This window comes from Atractosteus spatula, chromosome 6, assembly GCF_055471065.1.
Source record: "Atractosteus spatula isolate fAtrSpa1 chromosome 6, fAtrSpa1.hap1, whole genome shotgun sequence".
Taxonomy (NCBI): Eukaryota; Metazoa; Chordata; class Actinopteri; order Semionotiformes; family Lepisosteidae; genus Atractosteus; species Atractosteus spatula.
In genome coordinates this window covers 10,316,131-10,337,053 of record NC_142711.1, presented here as the reverse complement: position 1 = coordinate 10,337,053, position 20,923 = coordinate 10,316,131, and the positions used below count along the sequence as shown (strand labels likewise).

The window sequence follows — 20,923 nt, the reverse complement described above, 5'->3', positions numbered from 1 at the left end:
TTAATTTACTGTATTAATTTACGTTTACATGTCCGTATTGGTTTTGCTTATGATTTGCTTTATTATAAAGCACCATGATATGATTACTATATACAGTATAACACACATCACATTAACGACAGTACTTTTGTGAGCTGAATCATTTTAGTGCTTACCATAAGGGTGTCTGTCAGCGCTGTCGACAACTTCATCAGCTAGATAGGGACAGAAACACAACAAGTGAAAGACAACTGAAATGTCTTTTGAATGGCTGAATGCGGTTTTAACCAACAGTTTGTTGTCAGCCTTTCAGACACCACCATGATGAGAAATGACAAGCAGCAACCCTCTGGAACAAATAAGGGAGGCGTTGGCCATGCAATTCACTCAGCGGCAAATTTAATACCAGGATTCCCAACAGGTGTCTTCCCGAAATAAGTGCAGCACTAAATACAAAAATGAACTGTACTTTGTATTTTCTCCGACAGAGTTTCTCTATCGCAATACTAAAGCAAGTATTCTTCTTGTGCTTGAGTCCATTCTTTTTACTGTCTATTGGTTATCACTGTGTCAGAATCTTTTAGGTTTAGCATCAGCTTTTTGTTTAATGCTGGTGACACACCAAATATATGTTTGCACAAGGCTGACATTAATTAATTTTAAAGGCAATTAATTAACTTATCACACAGTTTAGACAATACTAAAAAATGGAGGCAAAAAATATTTTATAACTGAACTCTGACAAAACCAATATTCTGCTAGATATCATCATCAACTCCGCAATAGTTTGGCTAATGATGACGTTGAAATCAGTTTAAATACTCCTGTCAGGAATTTGTGTATTGGCAGCTCATATTTAACAAAATGTTTGATTACATTTTTCTTTTTAGTAGGCTTGCTTATACCAGTTTGTATCAGACTGGGATATCTGTGAACACATTAACGTTTTTTTTCTTTTTTTAGCTTAATTATTGTTAATACCATGCCTGCTGGTACAACGGAACCTGAACAAACTAAAATGTATGAGCACATTTAATGTGCTTTAGCAGCCTCGCACTGGCTCAGAATAAAATTCAAAATACTGCTGCTCACTTTTAAGGGCTTAAATAGCTTGGCTCCTGACAACATCAGTGAACTGTTAACTGCGTAACTGCACATTTACTATATGCACAAGTCCCACTGGACACTGGGCTTTGAACACTGGACTGTGCTTTCTGCTGCCACAATGCTGTGGAAGGACCTCGCTGCCCACTTCAGACCCTGCAAGTCAGTCAACACTTTTAAATCCTGTCCCATTCAGAATTAACTGTTTAATTTACTGTGTTAATTTACGTGTATACATCTGTATTGGTTTTGCTTATGACTTGCTTCATTACAAAGCACTTTGATAAGACCACTGCATAAACACACATTACATCACTCTACTACATACTTGCAAAAAATAATAAATACATAAAAAGTATTTCGTAAAGTTTTGGAAATAAAGTCAGGAGGAAAATAGAAAATGAAAATAACACATTAAAGAATCCCAGCTCCTACCCAAATGAAATGAATCACAATACACTTGTGTCAATATATTAACATTTACCCTGACAGAGATACTGCCTGCCAAAAGAAGTTGTACACTCAAGTCAAAACCTGTTTTTGCTTCAGAGTAAAGCAATTTGATTTTATCAGCATGAGATTAATATAATATAATATGTACAACAGAACATACATTTTATTTTTAGGTACTTCCATGCACACATTGATCATACTAAAACAAAAGGGACAAGTAAGAATGAGATATCGAGTGGATAGTCATCTGCCACACTGAGACCATACCAAAAGGTGCTTATAATCAGCTCAGAAGAGGTTGGGCATTTTGTCCGGACATTAGTCGTAGTTTTGCAGATATAATCCTGCTGAAACATGGAGGCTGCGGTATTCTATACTGCGGTGGTAATTCTGCCAGTAATTTTATAGGCCTTGTCCTGGTGCGGCAATTTCAGATTGCTTGCAGGGCAGCCAAACTACAATGCATTGTATCAACGTACAATATGATCATAGAGGAGCACACATTAGTTTGAACAGGAGATGAGATTCTATAATTAGAAAATGATAGAAAAATATCATTGCATTTCTTTCCAATTATTTCCAAGACTGGATACAAATAGAAAAATATTTACAATTTCAACAGCTATCAGCTACTGATAATACAGTAAATGGGCACTTCAGTCAAATATTAAAATGTTTAAAACAATGCACTATTAATTGAGCTTTTAGAGATCTCAGAAAAAAAACAAAAATTGTACCTGAGTACTCTTCATTGAAGACTGGCTCTGGAAGAGGAACTGCAGCTGAAACAACAGTTTAACAGTTCAATATGTACTGTATAACAAACCTCATAGCACTTAAAATCTGTCAAAGAAACAGAGTTCATATCCAGACTGAAATGACACACCCTAAAGGCCAGTCTCTGGATGTGTATGCATCCTGACATATTAGATAACATCCACATTAATTTATACATTAAATCAACGAACGATAGTTTGGTAAACCGAACACCCATGTTCACAGTATCGGGCATAAAGAGAATAGTTAGTTAAGAACAAATTACAATGGCAATATTGTTATAAGCACATTATAACAGATGTGTGATATTAGTAGTGAAGTCAAGAACAGGTTAAGATTAAAGTAGCACTACAAGATGTTGATGACTATTGGTATCTACAACATTCTACAACATACCAAGTCAAAACAAACCTTGGATTTCAGATTCCACATCCATGCTCTGAGATCCATAGACTGTTACAAGCAATGAAATTAAAAATTGTTAGATGACTATAATTTTCCCCACCTACCACTGAATTCTAAAGTGTGTAATGTAGAACCCAAGAGAAGATGATGACCCTTACCATCATCTTCCTCGTTTTCAGGGACCGGGGCTGAATCTGTGGAAAAAAAAGTGCAGGTAACTGCAAACCACTTTCTTCGATCAGAAACAGTGGAAAGTGTAAGCAATTATTGATCACAAACGTGGGTCTCAGACCAATATTTACACCACATTTATTTTTTCATCAAAAAAGTTTTTTTTTATTACTTTTGCTTTTCAAAACTTAATTTTATGCACATTTTAAACAATCTGGAATTAAAAATATTAAAATGCACACAAAAAGATCAATATATTTAAATATCAAAACTTGCAGTTTTAAAGTGTTATAAGCGAGGTGCTTGTTTTCAATGCACACAGGATAGACAAACTGCAGCATTTAGTAAGTAAAACACTTAAATAGTGGAAAAAAAAGAAACCTTGGACGTCTTCACTTGGAGTCTCTTGGTCTACAATGAGAAAAAAATCTAATGTCAAATGCATTTCAAAATATATTAACTACAAAAGAATTATTGTATTATTTCAGAATGAGGACAGGACAGAGGTATGCTTATTATTACTGCTGTTTCAAAGCCCTTGGGAGTTTGCATGCTCTCCTTATCCTAGTGGGTTTTCTCCATATGCTCCAGTGTCTTCCAACAGTGCAGAGACATGCTGTCCAGGTTCAATTGCATTCTCTAGAAGTATGTGAATGAACGAATGTGTGTGTGCGCATGCGTGCCCTTCAATGAAATAGTGTCCTGTCCAGGTAATGTTCTGCCTTGTGCTGTGTGTCTTGGGCTCCAGCTCACCACAGCACTCTTAAGATAAAGCAGGTACTCAAAATGGATGGATGTCCCAAAGGTAACTTAAAAAGCTAAAAGGCTGAGAGGACACAATCACATATTACACAAAACACTTGTCACTCTTAATAGTACTCGCATCATTCCCACAACTACAAAATTCAGAAACAACAAACAGTCACAATGTAATACAATATATTTGCAGCATACCTTCAAATTGCTGATCATCTTGGGATTTGCTGTACTCATATTCTAGAATTTAAGATGACATGAAACATGTTTTGAGAATTTATAAGGTAGAAGTCTGGGTATTCTGTTGTAGTACAAAATGAAAAAATATAATTAAATTAATTTTAATAATATTAATTATTCAGAAACATATCATTAATTTTTTTACAATAAAACAATTATTAAAAAGCTTAATCACTTTAATACAGTGGATCAAGGTTAATTCACTGCTTCCAGTGTCTACATTTTCCAAATGTTCCCACATTATGCTTCATCAAATTTCTGATTTTCTCTTTCAGAATAAGAGAGCCTTGCAGCATCAAATCCAGAAGCTAAATGCCTTTATCCACGTTACCCTAATGAACATGGGCATTAAATATCAATACTAACATTTATCTACAATATAAATGAAACATGTTTCTTTAATATGCTTATACAGTATGTCCCCCTGATGATCTGCCTTGCCAAATTATGTGAATACATAATTGTGCTGGGTATCCCTTTTCATGTATGAAGAAGAAAAAAAAACTGAAATGTCCCTGCTAAATGCATTAGAAAGAACTACCTGAATATTCTTCTTCTGTCTGCACCTCCTCCATTTCCTCAACTGTGAGAAGATAAGAGAATGACACCGTGGATACAACAGCCACGCAACACATCTGAAGTTTGATTGCTTCAACAATACTAGATTTTAAACCTTGCCGAATCTACAAATCAATATGAAAATGAAAAAGGTAAATATTACTATTTTTAATTATAATTATTATTAATATTAATATAGCAACTGTTTCCATTTGCTATTTCTGAGGCTTTCTTTTGCTGAGCATACTAAAAATTCCACATAATATTCAACAACAGAGATGAACCCTGCCTTTGGTCGATATGGAAGGTTCCGTACCTCCTTCACCGTGGTCTTCCTCAGCCTGGACAGCCTCCTGCACGGCCTCTGCCGCCGGCCTGCTCTCTTCAGCGTGCTCTTCCCCTACCTCCACCGCCTCACTGGCAGCTGTGACCTCCGCTTCCTCAGGCAGCTCAGGAGCAACTCCCTCTGCTTCTAAGGACTCCTCCTCCGCTTCCAAAGGAGCTACAGGCTCTTCCTCGGCTTCCAAAGGCTCATCCTCTGCTTCCAAAGGTGCTTCAGGCTCTTCCTTGGCTTCCAAAGGTGCTTCAGGCTCTTCCTCGGCTTCCAAAGGCTCACCCTCTGCTTCCAAAGGTGCTTCAGGCTCTTCCTCTGCTTCCAAAGGTGCTTCAGGCTCTTCCTCTGCTTCCAAAGGCATTACTGCCTCTTCTTCCTCGAATGGAGGAACTGTCTCCTCATACATTCTCTCCAGTTCTTCTTCTTCTCCTTCTAGTCGGCCTCCCTCCTCAAACTGTTCCCCCCCTTCGGGGGTAACCTCCTCCACTGCCTCCTCCTCGGCCGGATGCACTTCCTCTGCCTCTGCGTCCTGTTCTGCAGCTGGCTCAGAGTATTGGGGTTCACCCTCGAGCTCCGTCGCATCCTCTGCTTGGACCTCCTCGACTACAGCCTCCTCCACCTCTTCCTCCACCACAGAGTCCGCCAGTTCTTCCTCCTCACCCTCCTGCTCCTCTGCAAGCTTATCTGCAAAGCACACCACCCCCAAACCAACATGCCTGTGTGAAATCCCAGACCATCATTTGCAAGGTGCCTTTTGTGGCCTCTCAAGCACTTGACAACAGAGGTAGAACATGTTGAGAGACAGGAAGGTGGAGTAACATTTCTGTGTTAAAAGTTAGGAAATGCTAGTCTGAAAAACCAGGTAATATAAATGGCTTTTGATGACGGAGATAAGGAGGATTCTACAGTCTGAGGGAAAATCTTTCCTTTATTTAGGTACATTTCTGTTAGGCACAAAATAGTTGGATGGATCCTGATGGAAATGGTAGAGGCTTTTTTTCTCCTAGTAGTTTGAGGTAACTGCTGATATCTAGTGTCCCGACTAAATTGTCTTGGGTTTTCACAATCTGGCCTCCTAGGACTTCAGTTGAAGAAGTAACTTCTCACTTCTCTGCCTGTTATGTAATGCAGTTAATGTACAATTATACATTATAGTAGATAACGGTGTGGTAAATAGTGTAAATTAACTAGAGTGTTCCAATCCTAGTCCTGGAGGCCCACGCACCTGCTGCTTTGTGGTCCAGCCCAGCTCTCACCAACACAACTGAAAACCTCATTAGTTAGGTACATTAGTAATATAATTTGTTTGTTTTCAGCTCTCAAGCATGTTGGAGGCTATGTTTTAACCACTGCACTTTCATCCATTCATCCATTTCCTAACTGCTTCATCCAATTCAGAGTCGCAGGAGAGCAGGAGCTGATCCCAGCTTCACTGCAGTTCATAACATAAAATCCCAAACTTCCAAGTAGGAAAACAACTCGCAAATATTCCACACAGGGAGGCGTGGTGGTGCAGTGGTTAGCATTGTTGTCTCACAGCACTGGGGACCCAGGATCATTTCCTCGGATGCTGTTTGCATGGAGCTTTTTTATGTTCTCCATGTGTTTGTGTGGGGTCTCTTTTGGCTGCTCCAGTTTCCTCCCACAGTCCAATGACATACTGGCAGGTTAGCTGGCATCTGGGAAAACTGGCCCTGGCGTGAGTGTGTGTTCGTGTCTGTGCGTCTCCTGCGATGGACTAGTGCCCCATCCAGGGTGTATTCTGCCTTCCAACCCTTGCTTGCTGGGATAGGAACCAGCTCCCCCACAACCCTACAGCTGGATGAAGCGGTTAGAAAGGTTAGCTCAATTAAGGCTGTAATTAGTTAATTAAGTGTGGTTACAATGAAAACCAACAGGTTTGTGGGCCTCCAGGATGGGGATCCTCTGGTGTAGTAAATGATGAATAGGAAGAGAGTCACCTTATTCACAATCCCAGGATGTGTTTGGTCTAGTTACGTAAAGACATAAAGGTATTGAACCCTGTGAAATAACCTAAAGCGTAACCCCTTCTGTTAAAGCCTGCTGCCTTAAAATTGCACTGGCAGTCTCCTGCTGAGATATATAGAGTGGGTAAATGCATCAGCAAGCTGAAATCACACCTGCTACAGAAATAACACCTACCAGGAGGAGGTTGTGAGGACTCCTGGACCACACTTGCTTGGACTACATCCTCTACTGGTGGCTCAAGCTCAGAAACTACAAATATTAATTACAAAACAGGGTAAGGCTTCTTCAGCATTGATGCAAAAAAATCTGAAAACATTTTCACAAGGGTTCAAACCAAAAAAATGGCAGCAACTGGGATTTCTTTTCCTCAAGTGGAGAAGGGGATTGCCACCCATGAAATACCTTTCACATAATACATGTAATGACAAAAAAGATCACGGTATTCTACACAGAAGCCCCTCAGGTGTCACGTGTCTGCTAAAATATTACTGCATACAAGTGTCGGGCATTACCAAACATTTCTGAGCTTGGAAAAAGCCTGTATGACCTAAATCTCTCTGCATAGCTTTTTTAACATGCATTTAAAACTGTGAACAGGTGGCACTTCTTGACCCAAAGGTATAGAACAAGCTACCCAGCCATGTTGGTGAAGCCAATACTCTGTCTTTCTTTAAGATCCTTGGATCAATTAAAGACTAAAGGGTTCAATAGGCCAAATGGCCCTTTCATTAACCTTAACATTTGGAGGTTTAATTCTAATCAGATTAATGCTGAATAGCTCTCCTGAACATTCAGATGTGTGCATTTATTAGTACTGGCCCTAAATAATGTTTACATGCACAGGGGTAAGGTATTTGAAAAACTAAAATACTCATCCCATTCACTGTTTAATTCTTAGTTTCTGCACTTAATGTGGAATAGAATAGCTTAACAGCATGTTTCATTGTTTTCCCATCAAGTTTAAACCGATGTCCTGGAAAATTTCATCTTCAGCCTAAAATAGCAGTCAGTATTGTTTGAACAACATGATATGTAGAAAAACAGAATGATTTGTTAACTCTTAACTGAGATGACTAGTGTTTATGGACTGGAGAGTAAAAATGTTAAATTAATCCTAAGAGCATACTGTAACCCTGTTTCGTGTATGACTGCAGCAAATCACACATCACAGGAAGAAGACATCATCTTTCAGGATTAAAACAAGCTTTTCTTAATCATTATGACGCACGGTCTGATATCTAGGCCAACCTAGAGATTCTAATACATCTGGAAACATTCTAATTTACACACTTAAAAAGTACAGAATTTTAAAAACTGTGTGTGCAGAAATTGAAAAGTGTTGCCACAGAACTGCCTCAAGTTAAGATGTACTGTTTTAAGTCTTAATATGATAAAGCTCATGAAGATGTGTACATTCATATATAAACTGGTCGATTAAATTGAGACTCCATTGAATACATGAATCCCCTGTTCATACTACTTGAGCGCTTCTGAATAAGACACACAAATGAATCTTGATAAAAAACGTGCTGCTTCTTCAGGAGTCTTTGTGCACTTAAACACTTAGGGTAAGTTAATCTACCATATGTCAGTGCAAACATAAATTAAGGCCTTAGAAGTGTGAACTATAGCACTAATGAAAATTAATCACTCCTGACATTGTTCTGAGGTCGTAAATCACCTGTGTGGATTAAATCTCTAGATGTTTTCATAGTGAACAGTGAAACTTGAATCGGAGGACACAAGTGGAAACTAAGTGGAAGTGTATTTGAAATTGCAAACAGAAGGCCCTTCTTTTTGCAAACGGCCGTGTATGGAAATAGCTACCCTGTCCCAAAGCTGAAGCCAGTAACCTGGTTTCCTTCAAGAGACAGCTGATTGAGATTCTTCGATCAATCAACTACTAACTACCAAAAGAGCAAGATGGCCCAAATCGCCTCCAATCCATGGTAACTTTGTAATTATTATCCAGGTCATCTGCCTTCAAAACACTGAAAAGCAACACGTCTCTGTGCCAAACAACAATTCTCAAAAATGATCAATGTTACAATCCTAAACGGGCACTTCATATGCTTCTTTCTTCTAATGACTAAAACCTTTAGGTTTTGTCGCTTGAATAAGCCGTGTTAAATACATTAACTTAAGACCACAACTGCCTAAAATGTTCCAGTAATGTGTCTGTAAATTTTACCTGTTTCCTCAAGTGGCTGTGGGACCTCCTCAGCAGCTTCTGTTGATGTTGACTCCAAGGCAACAGGTTTCTCTTTTAATCCTAAAGTTGTAAACGTTGACTCATGAAATCTTAGCCATTACAATGATTCCCAGGTTCTCATTATAATACTGCTACTAGAATTTATCCGAGTTTCTTTTTTAGTATGTTGCAAGTTTTCAAGACTTTACACCTCACAAACAGGACCTGTTTTTTAAAGCAAGAAATTATGTTGAATGTTTTTAATTTAAAACATCAAATTTGTAGAAGCTAAGACACTGTTTATGACATGAGTAAACATAGGCCAGATCTTAAATATGTAAAATAACAGGCATTCTAAATCTGCCATTCATTCATAGTTCATTGCTTTTACATCAATAAAGAAACACTAATACCAAAACAAAAAATACAGTCACCACCCTCATGGAAAAAAAAATGTCTGACTTGGGTTCACTTTTGTTCTTTGGTTTAAAAAAAACAAAAAAGAAAAAAGGAGATTAATTTCAAAACAGAGCTGAAGTGAAAGGCAAGACAAAAGTTGAGTGGAGATAGTTAAAGCAGAATAAGAATAAAGCATCATAATAATTTATAAACGTGTTTAAGAAAACATATCTGGTTTCCATTTCCTCCATTTTCTTAGAAATTCTGGATGTTACCTGACCGAGTCTGCCAGATTCAAAAAATCTCTCAAGGATATTTACTTGTTCCACTCCTCAAAATTGTACAGGAAACCTTTAAATAAGGAACTGGCACAGCTCTGAGCTCGTGTAAGTACAATATCTGAAAAGAAATCCGCCCGCCCACAAGGAGCCACTGGCTCACAGAATGCCAGAGCCTATCCTGGAAACACAGGGCACAAAACCAGACACAGCACACGACTGAACGGCTGTCCATCTCAAAGCGGAGTACGAAGGCATTGCAATTTGGAACACCTGAAGCTTGAATCAAACTCTGGATTTTTGAGCTATGAGGCAACACGGCTCCTGAAATCATTTTCACTGCATGAATCTGAGTTAATCCCGGCAGTACACCCATCAGAGTGAGTTTGCTTTTCATCAGACAGACTCTTTAAAAGAAACATTCAGCACGTTCTGGTAAATTTCAATTTCAATCAATATTCATTGCATCTTGCAGAAAAAAAAAACTCTTGCTGGATCTCTATTGTGTGATATTCCAAGACAGAAATGAAAGAGATGAGATCTGTAAAATCCTGCAGGTTTATTCAATACCAGTACATACGTCAAATTTTCTCCAAGAATTTATACAAATGCCTTTTCCTCTGAAAGATATCTACATGAAATCTAAGTGTGCAATTTCTAGCATGAGAGACATTACACTACACGCTACCTTTTTGACATCAAACCATCTGGGTAGTAAAACCAGAGACCTCAGTAACTTGAATGATTATAAAATAAGTTACAGCTTAATATTATACACATTTATAAAAACACAGTAATGGTACTGTATTGGTACATTTTGTCTTACAATTACTCTTTAGTAGCTTTTAGGCAACATTCTGTACACTCCACAGGTTACTTTGCAAAAAAAAAAATGAAAGCCAACATTTGTGTTTCTTTGGGGACGGCATCTGTTACCAAAGTAAAGGACTACCACTGCACTACTAGATAAAAGTATGCTACATCACTACTATCTGCTCATTCCATCCCATTCCAGAAGAGGCATCTCAGCACCGACTGGATTCCATTTCCGGTTCAACCTTCCAGGCTCCGTTCTCCACGTGGCTCGGTAAAGGAGGCTACAGCTTTCACCGTTTCTCAATCCCGCACTAGCGACGAGACAGCTCATTTCTTATCCCTCTTCTTTTCAGTTTCCTTTTTCGCTGCTGGTTTTGGAGAATTCTTGCCAGACGTCTTCTCTTCTCTGTTCTTTGCGTCTTTCAAGCCCTTTTCCTTTTCTTCTTTCTTGCCCAAACTCTTCACATTCCTTTCTGCTTTCTTCTCTCCGCCTTTGGAGGATTTGTCCGACTTCTTTACGTCTTTAGCACCAGCGCCCTCCCTTTTAGTGGCGGGTTTCTTCTCTTTTCCTTTGTCCTTTTCTTTCTCCTTCTCTTTTTTCTCTGGTTTGTCTTTCTTTTCCTCTTTCTTCTCCCTTTTCACTTCTTTCTTCTGGTCTGCTCTCTCCTTCTTGTCCTCTTTCCTTCGCTTCTCCTCCTTCTCCTTGGGCTTAGCCTTCTTTTCTGGGCCCACTTTTTCCTTGGTCTTGGCTTTCTCCTCGGTCTTGGCCTTTTCTCTTTTCACTGTTGCTTCCTTTTTCACTTTTTCTGCCCTTAACGCTTCTCTTTTTCCCTTCCTTTCCTTTTCCTTCCTATGTTCCTCTGCAGCCTTGGCTTTCCTGTCTTCAGCTTTTGCCAGCGTGAGCTTTTCTTTCTTTTTAGCCTGGACCTTCTCCCGTACTATCCTCAACTGCTCTTTTAAGGCCTCCCTCAACTTTTTCCCAATGTCCTTCGGCGAAGGGTGAGCTGGAGGTTAAAAAATGTGACTTGAACCATTAAGGAAAGTCTAAGTACTAAATACCACCGCAAACACGCCTCTAATCCCCTGCACCAGGACACAAGCTGTAAAATATCTGGGCCACTATTTACCCGAACAATCCAGACAAGCATTTTAAGTTTTCATACGTTCATGGATGAAATGCAAAAATACAAGGAGGTTTAAGTGGTAATAGCCAGATATTTTACAAGAACGCAATACTGGAAAAATGGAAACATGAGTTTCATAAGCACCGATTACCAAGAGAAAAACTAAGCACCACAATCTATACATAATCAGTACTGGATAAAAACTCCAGTTTTATTCACAGAGGTTGACTTACAGAATGCTATACAATTAAAAACCTAATACTACAAAAACAAGAAAGGCTATTAAGAAAAAAAGCTAACCTTATAAATTAAAAGCAAGCTTTTTGAGAACAGCTCTAAATAAGAGCAGACACAAATATCCCAGGAAACATTTGAGAAATATATCCAAACAGGTGGTCAATAAAAATTCCTGCTCTGTAGAAAACTACAAATTTCAGCAGGCCATTAAGTTACTTTTTTAATAACCTGGATAGTAGGGGGGTGTTTCCATAGTTCCATATGTGTTGGTTTATTAATAAAGCCTATTATTTCTGAGCCAAACGAGAAAAACAGCCCATAAGCAGACAAATAGGGTACAATCTAGAGTACAAGTCATTTCTGTAAAGCAGAAAAGTTAAGAGATACAACAAAAAGAACAGCACACATTACATTTTGGGAAAAGCTTTATTAGTACTATTATATACACTCAATTATCATACAAAGAGTACTTAAAATAAAAACCAAACTGCTACTTCATGCAACACCAAACTAAAACTCAATTAACTTGTGATAATGTAACATCCCTACTTACATCAACAGTAATTAAAAAAGGAGTGGTAAAATTTGAAAGCAATTAGGTATGATGTCCACATATTGAAATTCAAATTTAATGGGATCCAGATGAAGACCATTTAAAAATTTTGGAGTATTCAGTTTGGTGTATCTATTCTTTGAACCAATGCTTAACATACTGTATCTACCCCCGATCTATAACCATTGAGGTCATGCAAAGCAGAATTCAATAATTTTTTTAAAAGTATACAGTTCACACTTAGCTTGCAGTCATTTTATTCCCAAGGCAGAATAAAAAGCGATCAGGAAAGTACCTTTTGTTTTGACTTTTTTCTTAGCAACTTCTGCCGGCTTTTCATCTGATGTTATTAAGAAGAAAACAAGGTTAAAAGCCCACCAGTATTATAAGCTATGTTCCTAATTTAGGAGGACCAAAATTGTTTTTACACCACTCACTAGACTTCTCATTGATGTTTCCCAAGCAATTCTCAACTATTATAAATCCACAAATGACTCCATTATTAAACTGACAATAGCGAGTATTTTTACCAGTACCCAATTTTTACCAGATTTTGCAAAGCTTGTAAGACCATGATTTTTCACAACTGGGGTTTAGAATGCCACGAGCTTGTCTTGCTAAATGACATTTTTCTGCAAGAAGTAAACCACTTTAAAGTATTAACATTGTGTGCAATTAAAACATTGATTTCTCCCTATTGTAATTCTGATCTTTTGATCACTGGAAAGAAGACAAATTACCATCAGAAAATAGAAAAAATATAAAACTTTAGTTTTAAGTCGGCATGACCCCAAAAAACATCTAAAAACCATTGCACATTGCTAAAAAGCACAGAAGATTCTGCTGTAATTGGGTCAGCTTTATTAAATACTAGTTTAGATTATTACTACAAGGTCAAAGTGTTCAACTACTGGACAGAATCACTATCTCATTACAACCACTTTAAACCACAAAAGCTGTTGGCAGGTGCGACTCTGAATGGATACTTTTGCTCTATCTGGAGACTGGACACAGGTAGTGAGAGAGAAAAGCAAAGCAGCAATGTCAAAACTCACAATATAAATATCCTCACATCAAAATCCACGAAACACTGTTCTTACCAAACAGCAGGGGACTCTAGGACAGCAGTACCTAGATCCCAAGCAGACATCCATTTCACTGGTAGGAGAATTGACAAGATCAATAGCAAACTGAGTTTGTTTTAGCATGGGGCACATTTATAAAACTGAGCTGCGGAAATGTTCCATTCCACAGTTCCTTTTCCACTGTTTTAATTTTTACAGCTCAAGACTTATGCAATTTAAACAATTTACTGTTCATAAGCAAACAATGCTGTACCCTTGCCTATTTCAATTAGATCAAATGGATTATTACTACAAGGTCAAAATTATCAACTGCATAAGTCACATAAGTCCTAGTTTTATACTCCTTATTTTACAGTGTGAATAAGCACCAAATATTCAGCAAAACAGTTGTAAAAATGTAGGAAACACTGACCAAGTAGAACTATACTCAGAAAACACCTGTACACAAAGTCATAAGTCAGACCACAACCCTGAGGTGTTTTAATGTTAAATTAATAATGAAAGGGTCACTATGAATATTATAACAGTACAGAGTTTTTAATTATCTCCATCACCCTGCAAATCTGTCAAGCATTTGAACGTGGAACCGCAGACCCAATTTCTCAGACAGGTCATTAAATCTTGGTAACAAAATAAATTCATTGACGTTACAGAATTTTTTTTAACATTTCGAATTTAGCACAAAATCACGAACTTTGTGATAGCACTGTAAGTTGCCCTGTTGTCGTCAGCTCGCATTTGAGTTCCCACGAATTACAACGTGATGCAGCCTTATTACACTGTAAACAAACAGGCTTGTGAAAACATCTCTTTCAACCCAACAGAGATACTGCTTTAGAAATATTACTTATTAACACATTGGAACATTTCGGCGGTGAAATGTCTGCTGCACAGCCTGTATTTATTTGCTCATATGGAACATTGCATTCCATTAGTCTTTACAGTGACTGGTGAGCAGGAAGGGCCGCATCACGTCGCAATTCGTGGGAACTCAAATGCAAGTTTGCGACAACATGCCAACGGGAAACGTGGTTCGCCGGAGGTTTGTCGTGTATTTCAGAATCGCAGAACATGGCGCTGTGCATACCTGGAAATTTCATTTTCTAATGTGAACTGGAGGTTTTACATTACTGTGTACACTTAACTTTTACTGTGGTTTGAAAATGCACTCATCAATGATGATCCTTTCTATAACGGCAAAATATAAAATTAGCATTGCAGTTCCTGTTTAATTAATATGCATATACTAGTTTTTGAAAATGTTTTATACATGTTCTCCTGTTTTGTTGCAGAGCACCAGAGCAAACTTCTAAGGATACAGAACATATACAATATACCTAAGGAAAGAATATCAGATTACAGTAAATGAGTTAGTGAGAGAATAGAAATCAATTGGAAGTACAACAGAAAAGATATTCAAGTGTAATTGTAACCCGTGATGCTCAAAAATGCAAAATATATGGTATTACGAACCACTTCGGTCAACTTGATCGGCAAAAGATCTTCAGTACTTCACTATGAAGGTACTGCAAGTCACATAACCAGTCACACACTGAAACAAACCCATGCACTGGCCACCTAGACAGCACAACGTAGAAAAACCACAAAGAATTATTTTTCCACATTTAAAGAGGCATATGAAATGAACAATCGACATTTAATTCTGCAACTATACGGTTTTCACATCTCTGTCCTATAATGCACAAATACGTGCAGCAGTGTAGTAACAAACTACTTAAAAAGCAGGATGGAACAATCCTAGGACAAAGCAAAACATCTACTTTACACTGTAATCATTTTTGAAGAAATACTTTGTGAAAGCAGCATCTTTGCAATACATTCATAAAGTTTTAATAACACACCTATTAAAGTGGTTTACATTATAAAGCATCCTCATAAAAGTTTCACTAAATGCAACATTTCAGAACAATCTGTGCATCAATTTCAATTACTATTGTTATAAATCATACAGGAGTATAGAGCGCAGAATTAAACAAGACCAGCAGCCATCTGCTAGTCTTTGCTTCTGTAAACAAACTTAGTAGCAATCCATTTATGAACTCAGGAGGGCTACAACACGCTGCTACATTACAGAATTACGACAAGCTTTCCTTTTATTGTAAGATGGAAAATTCATTGATCAAACATTTTAAAAGGTGTTTTTTTTCCAAGCTGTTCTACAATTTTAAACTTTTCCTGAAGATGAATTTAAGTGTTTCAACTTGTTTAACGGATAAGAAGATACATTATTACTTTTAGCTGCAACTAACTCCATCTAAGACTGACCTACTCCAAAACCAATTATGAAATGTCATTTAAAAAACAAGGATTCTAGACAGGTTTCTCTCCACTACATAACTAGCTAATGTTGAAGGCTGTTACAGAAATCTGGGGTTCAGGTTGTATATTTCAAGCTCAATCGGGAAGTTTTTAGGTACGCCCTTCAAAGAGTTAACTTTAGGCAATGCCCTTTTTGCATTAGCCTAATGAGGAACCACAAAATTTAGTTTCCTTATAGCAGTGAATTTAAATTGCAATGTAGTTAAGCACATGCTTAGCTATGTCTACACATTTTACCGCAAATGTTTTCATGCAGTGCACAGGAACTACATCTCTCTACATAAGCACCCAGTTTATCATGTGCTTCTAAAACTTCAAGGAAGAAGGCTGGTCTAGAACCACTTTCATTCTTCAAGTGCTTTTGGGTTCAAGCACTCAACCTTTAAGAGAATATAATTTGCTCCCCTCTTATAAAATTACAAAATGTCCTACAAAATATCCCAAGAAAAAAAAAACTTGACTGATCTTGAACAGCAACACACCAAACCAATTTTCTTCCTCTAAACTCTTCTATATATACAGTCAAAAAGAACACAGGAAATGTGCCTGGTTTATGTATTTGTAAGCAATGCAGTTAAGCATTTGTATGTCAAACATGCATTAAAAAATCTTTAACAAAGACTTTAAAAGACGTTTATTCAATGGATCATGATTAATGGACGACATTTTTAGTTACAAACTATTAGTCCCAAACAGACACAGGCAATCCTCAGAAAACTCAGTAACGTAAAATAAAACCAAAATACGGACAAAAACCAAAAATCCATAACCCAGTAAAAAAACAGTGAAGTTGATTTTTTACAGCAACACAAAACACGTTTTAATTTAATTTAAATATGTTCAATTACAAAACAATGGGTCAAGATTAAAAAAACATGATGGTTCATAATGATAGTCTACATTTTCTTTCATTTGGGGATCCCATAAACTATTGAAGAGGAGTTTTTTTTGTTAGGAGGACGTGCAACATGAGGAAGAAAGATATCAAGGCCAACAAGAAGCTGTTCTGGTTAGCTACATATGCGAAATTCAGAAGTCCGATGTTAGTATGTATTGTAACAGCTTGTGCAAAACAACTGCACGTATTAAAGCAAAGCAGTAAATACATCATAATGACAGTACACACTAATGTGTAAAAGCCTAAATATTCCCCATGGCAAAATCTACCACAGGAAGTCTTCCAGAGAGCCTGGGAAAAACATCTCCTCCTCTTTTCAAACCATTCCTTCTTTGGCCTTGACAAAGTTGAGCACCTTGCCAAAGATCTCCTTCAAGTATCTTTCTTGAAGAGAAAGTTCTGATCGAGAAGCCTAGCCAAAGTAGTCTTCCTCTTTTCCTGCTGGGATTGGTGGGGGAGAGAGGCCGGGGGTAGCGCTATTGATTTTGCAAATCTAAAATCACGCAAGTCTTTTTTCCCTGAACCCCTTCATTCTGTGACGTACCAGCAACATCCTCTGCAGCTTCACTCTCTTCGTCTTCTAGTATCTCAAAAGGAGTCATTACATCATAGAGAAAGGCGAGGAAGCCGTAAAACCAATCAGAGCCCTCCTCTGCTAAAATATTAAGGACTTCCTCAAGGGAATCCAAATTTTCATTACTGCCATCTTTGGTCAAGCCTACATTAGAACAAAACAGAAACAAGGAAAGGAAGGAGAGAAAGAGAGCACAAGTGGTAAAGCAGGAAAGGGAACAGGTGGAATAGCTCGCTAACTGGTGAGGTTAAACTAGTTGACTAAAGTTAAGGAAATTGACAGAAGTCTGGAAACACGGTAAGCAAAAAGATTTGAAAGGAAAAAGAAATGTCAACACTGCAAATGCACTTCACTGAAAAAAGGCATGCACTTGAAAAGCCACACATCAGAGATTATGGCAGCACAAACTACACCCATGTGCTTTGTTAAGGCAGCCAATTTCCGCCAACTACATGAAAGCACTGGGACATAGGACGAATCCTATGGAATGGGACATGTAGCAGGTGCTCTTCTGAACACTGAATCTGGCTCAATCTGACAATAATAATGGCAGTCATTTTCATTGAAGTAATGAACTTGACTCACCATTTCAAAAACTATATTCCTTAACAGAAGGTTAATGTCTATTGCAATGGTCAAATACCTCCGACTCTGTATTATTGGGTACACTGAATTTTTATCTTAACTCTGAGATACCAAAAACTCGATTGTAGACCGCTAGTTTTGTTTAGTTAAACTTACTAAATTGTTCGCAAAACTAAACACTTTTATTAGAACAAAAATCGCCCTGCTCTGGTTTAGCTCAACAAAGCATGGCAAGTACTAGCATATTAATATGTTAAAGGGCCAGTCCATGAATGCTAAACCAGAGATCTGGTCTGTTTCAAATTCACTTGAAAACACTCGGATAAGAGAATAGAGTGTTCTACAGATACTATTGTTAATTTAATCCCTGTCACTTTTTTTGGTATATGTCCCCAACATATATTTGATCCAGGAATAATATTATTAGGACTAAAGCTGTTGTTCTTCAAAAAAATGGTTTTACAAGTCCCAGTCTTGTATTTTCACTTATTAATGATATATTCAGGAGTCAACATGCAAAGTAAAGCAAAATATCAGTTTTCTTCTAGACCACCTTTAGAATGGTACTTAAAATTGAGCTAGCATGTCACATGCTGAAGTATAGCAAGGCAGCCAAAACAGGATTCAGAAACCACACACTTCAACTACAGTCATATTTCCTAAGTATATTATCTCTGCCTTTCTTCTGAGTAAACCCGAAGTGGTTGGATACGTAACCCTCTGCGTAGCGTACATGCACTTTAGAATAATTCCCATACCAACACTTGAGCTGGAAAACGTTTGAAACCACTGGTTTGTATATTTTAATTCGATGTACTCATGCACATCCAAAATAAAAAGCACTCAGCTTGCTACGTTATAGCAAACTCTAGAGAACAGAAGTGAACCAAAGTCATACATGCAAAACAAAAAACCAAACCACTTTTTTAAACCATTCTTCACACGTAAAGAACACGCTGAATTGGTGCACTTGCCTAGCAATACTTTGGCATCCTCCACATCAAAGTCGCCATCGCCATCCGCATCGTAGACTCCAAGTTTGCCTGAAGAGAGACAAAGCTAGTAAGGTGAACTACAAATCTAACCTGCTGTAGTCATTCGTCAATAGTCATCCAGTGCCAGGACAGCCTGCCTATTATTGCCTTTGCTATTAGACCTGACTTGTAAAACGAATGAAGATTTGAAATGCAAAAGATCAATTATAATATAATGTATGGAGCCTGTGCCATGTTCAAGTGCAGTGGATGAAGAACTTAAAGCAGCAAATTTCTAATCAATCCTTATAGGAGTATTAATTTCATATTAGAGCTGGGCGATAATTCGATAACGATAATTATCGTGATATAATTTTCCTCAATATAATTTTAACAAAAGTTCGATAAATGTTCGATATATATGTTTATGCTTTGCGCATGATATGCGCATGCGCACAAAATACTGCGCGAGTGCACGTTGCAGACCGGGCAGCTAACAGATTTGTTTAATGTTTCTGCTGTTTGGCAAGTGTTTGTTGTGTTCTTAAAATAAAAAAGTTGTTTAATTGACCAATTAACTGTCTGGTTTCTTCAACTTTTACTCAGGAGAAAAAATCTGCCTTTAAACTTGAAAGAAATAATGATTTGACTTTTATCGTGATAATTATCGATATCGACTGATATGAAAATTCTTATCGTGATAATGTTTTTGGCCATATCGCCCAGCCCTATTTCATATCAATACAGTGATTGAAAACTGAGAATTCAGCAATGCACTCCATCACATTCAGAATATGCACCAAAATTCTCCAAACACTCTAAGGTTCCTGCTTAAAACACGCTCTTTTCACACCTGTGGGTTAAAAGAATTTACAATGTACGTAATGGACATGAACAAGGCAAAGTGCTTCTTCTGCTCCCATTTCATCATTGGAGAGTAGGAGGCAGTCAATTCACATTAGAAATTCAAACTGTTAAATACTAAGGATAACCTCTACAGAAATGACAGGAAAACATAAATGAAAGTAGAAATCCAGCTCTTCATCTACAAACCTTATATAGATTTAATTTAAACTATGGGAAGGAATGTCCATTACATTATATATATACTTAATTAATTTTCATACATAAATGGACAGTACTATTCCACTATAACTTAAGTTGAAAATAAACAGGATGTTCCAATAAGCGAGGTGATTTACCAACAGGGCTGTAGAACAGATGAATAAATCAAAATTTTGGGAGGATGTAGATTTTGCAATACAGGCCAGGCTGAAAGTCTGGACACCAAGTTTAAAAAAAATGCAAAAAGATACCATACCTTGTAATACCTCTGAAATGTTATAACGGAAGTCCTTTGCTCTGGCTACATGCAAGATTTAAGAAAAAAAGCATTGCATGTTAGTACCACGGTATAACAATGTTAGTGTAACTACACACAAAGTAGTTAAAGATTTTCCTGGAAAGAAAATCTATCAGTATTAAGACAGGTCAAAGCAATGTTCAAATGGTGCATAATGAGTTAATCCAACAATCGTATGTAATGTTAATCTAAACATTAATCACTTTGATATTTAAAAATCTGATTACAGCCAATTATCCTCATGTGCAGTTTCTTCCAGTGTTTCCCATTTAAATTATTTTAGGGCTATTTTCATTGCTTGGATCCTTAAAGTCTTTAGGTCACAGATGTTTGATTTACTTTAAATCGAGGAGCTTTACATCAAATGCTTTAAAATTTTAGCATTATTTTTAGCAAAATTACAAGGAATTACTGCTGCAATGTAGTTGTTTTGGGGTGTGAAAATGATCTTGGACAAAAACTATTGGTACCTGTGGAGTGAGCGTCCTTCCTTGACAACTACACGCACACAACTTTTTAGACAACACTTCACTCCACTAACTACTAATTTCTGTGCACCTCTGCGCACATAACTATACCACCTCCTTAGAACTGGACCACGGACAGTTTTGAGAAGGAGTTAGCAGAAGTGAATTGGTAGTTCAATACATCACGCTGTCACTACGAAAGCTGCCTTCATATGGAGTCATTTTTTTCACGTATTCTGAAATTCAGGTGCCTCCTAATGCCCATTTGACACA

General features: G+C 37.5%; 1 protein-coding gene across 6 annotated transcripts in view; it reads right to left on the bottom strand.

Moving 5' to 3' along the window:
* unm_hu7910 (un-named hu7910) overlaps positions 1-20,923 on the bottom strand; it is an 89,079-nt gene that overhangs the window by 48,474 nt on the left and 19,682 nt on the right. For 2 of the 6 annotated variants that reach the window (XM_088918284.1, XM_088918285.1), the window contains exons 3-14: positions 20,142-20,186; positions 18,821-18,889; positions 8,958-9,038; positions 6,941-7,015; positions 4,760-5,461; positions 4,427-4,468; positions 3,844-3,885; positions 3,271-3,300; positions 2,877-2,912; positions 2,725-2,766; positions 2,274-2,318; positions 156-194 (exon numbers count right to left, since the gene is read on the bottom strand). In XM_088918284.1, coding sequence (XP_088774410.1) covers positions 156-194; positions 2,274-2,318; positions 2,725-2,766; positions 2,877-2,912; positions 3,271-3,300; positions 3,844-3,885; positions 4,427-4,468; positions 4,760-5,461; positions 6,941-7,015; positions 8,958-9,038; positions 18,821-18,889; positions 20,142-20,186 — 1,248 coding nt within the window. The remainder of the gene's footprint in view (positions 1-155; positions 195-2,273; positions 2,319-2,724; positions 2,767-2,876; positions 2,913-3,270; positions 3,301-3,843; positions 3,886-4,426; positions 4,469-4,759; positions 5,462-6,940; positions 7,016-8,957; positions 9,039-18,820; positions 18,890-20,141; positions 20,187-20,923) is intronic. The other 4 variants (XM_088918287.1, XM_088918289.1, XM_088918286.1 and 1 more) reach the window with 3 other exon arrangements.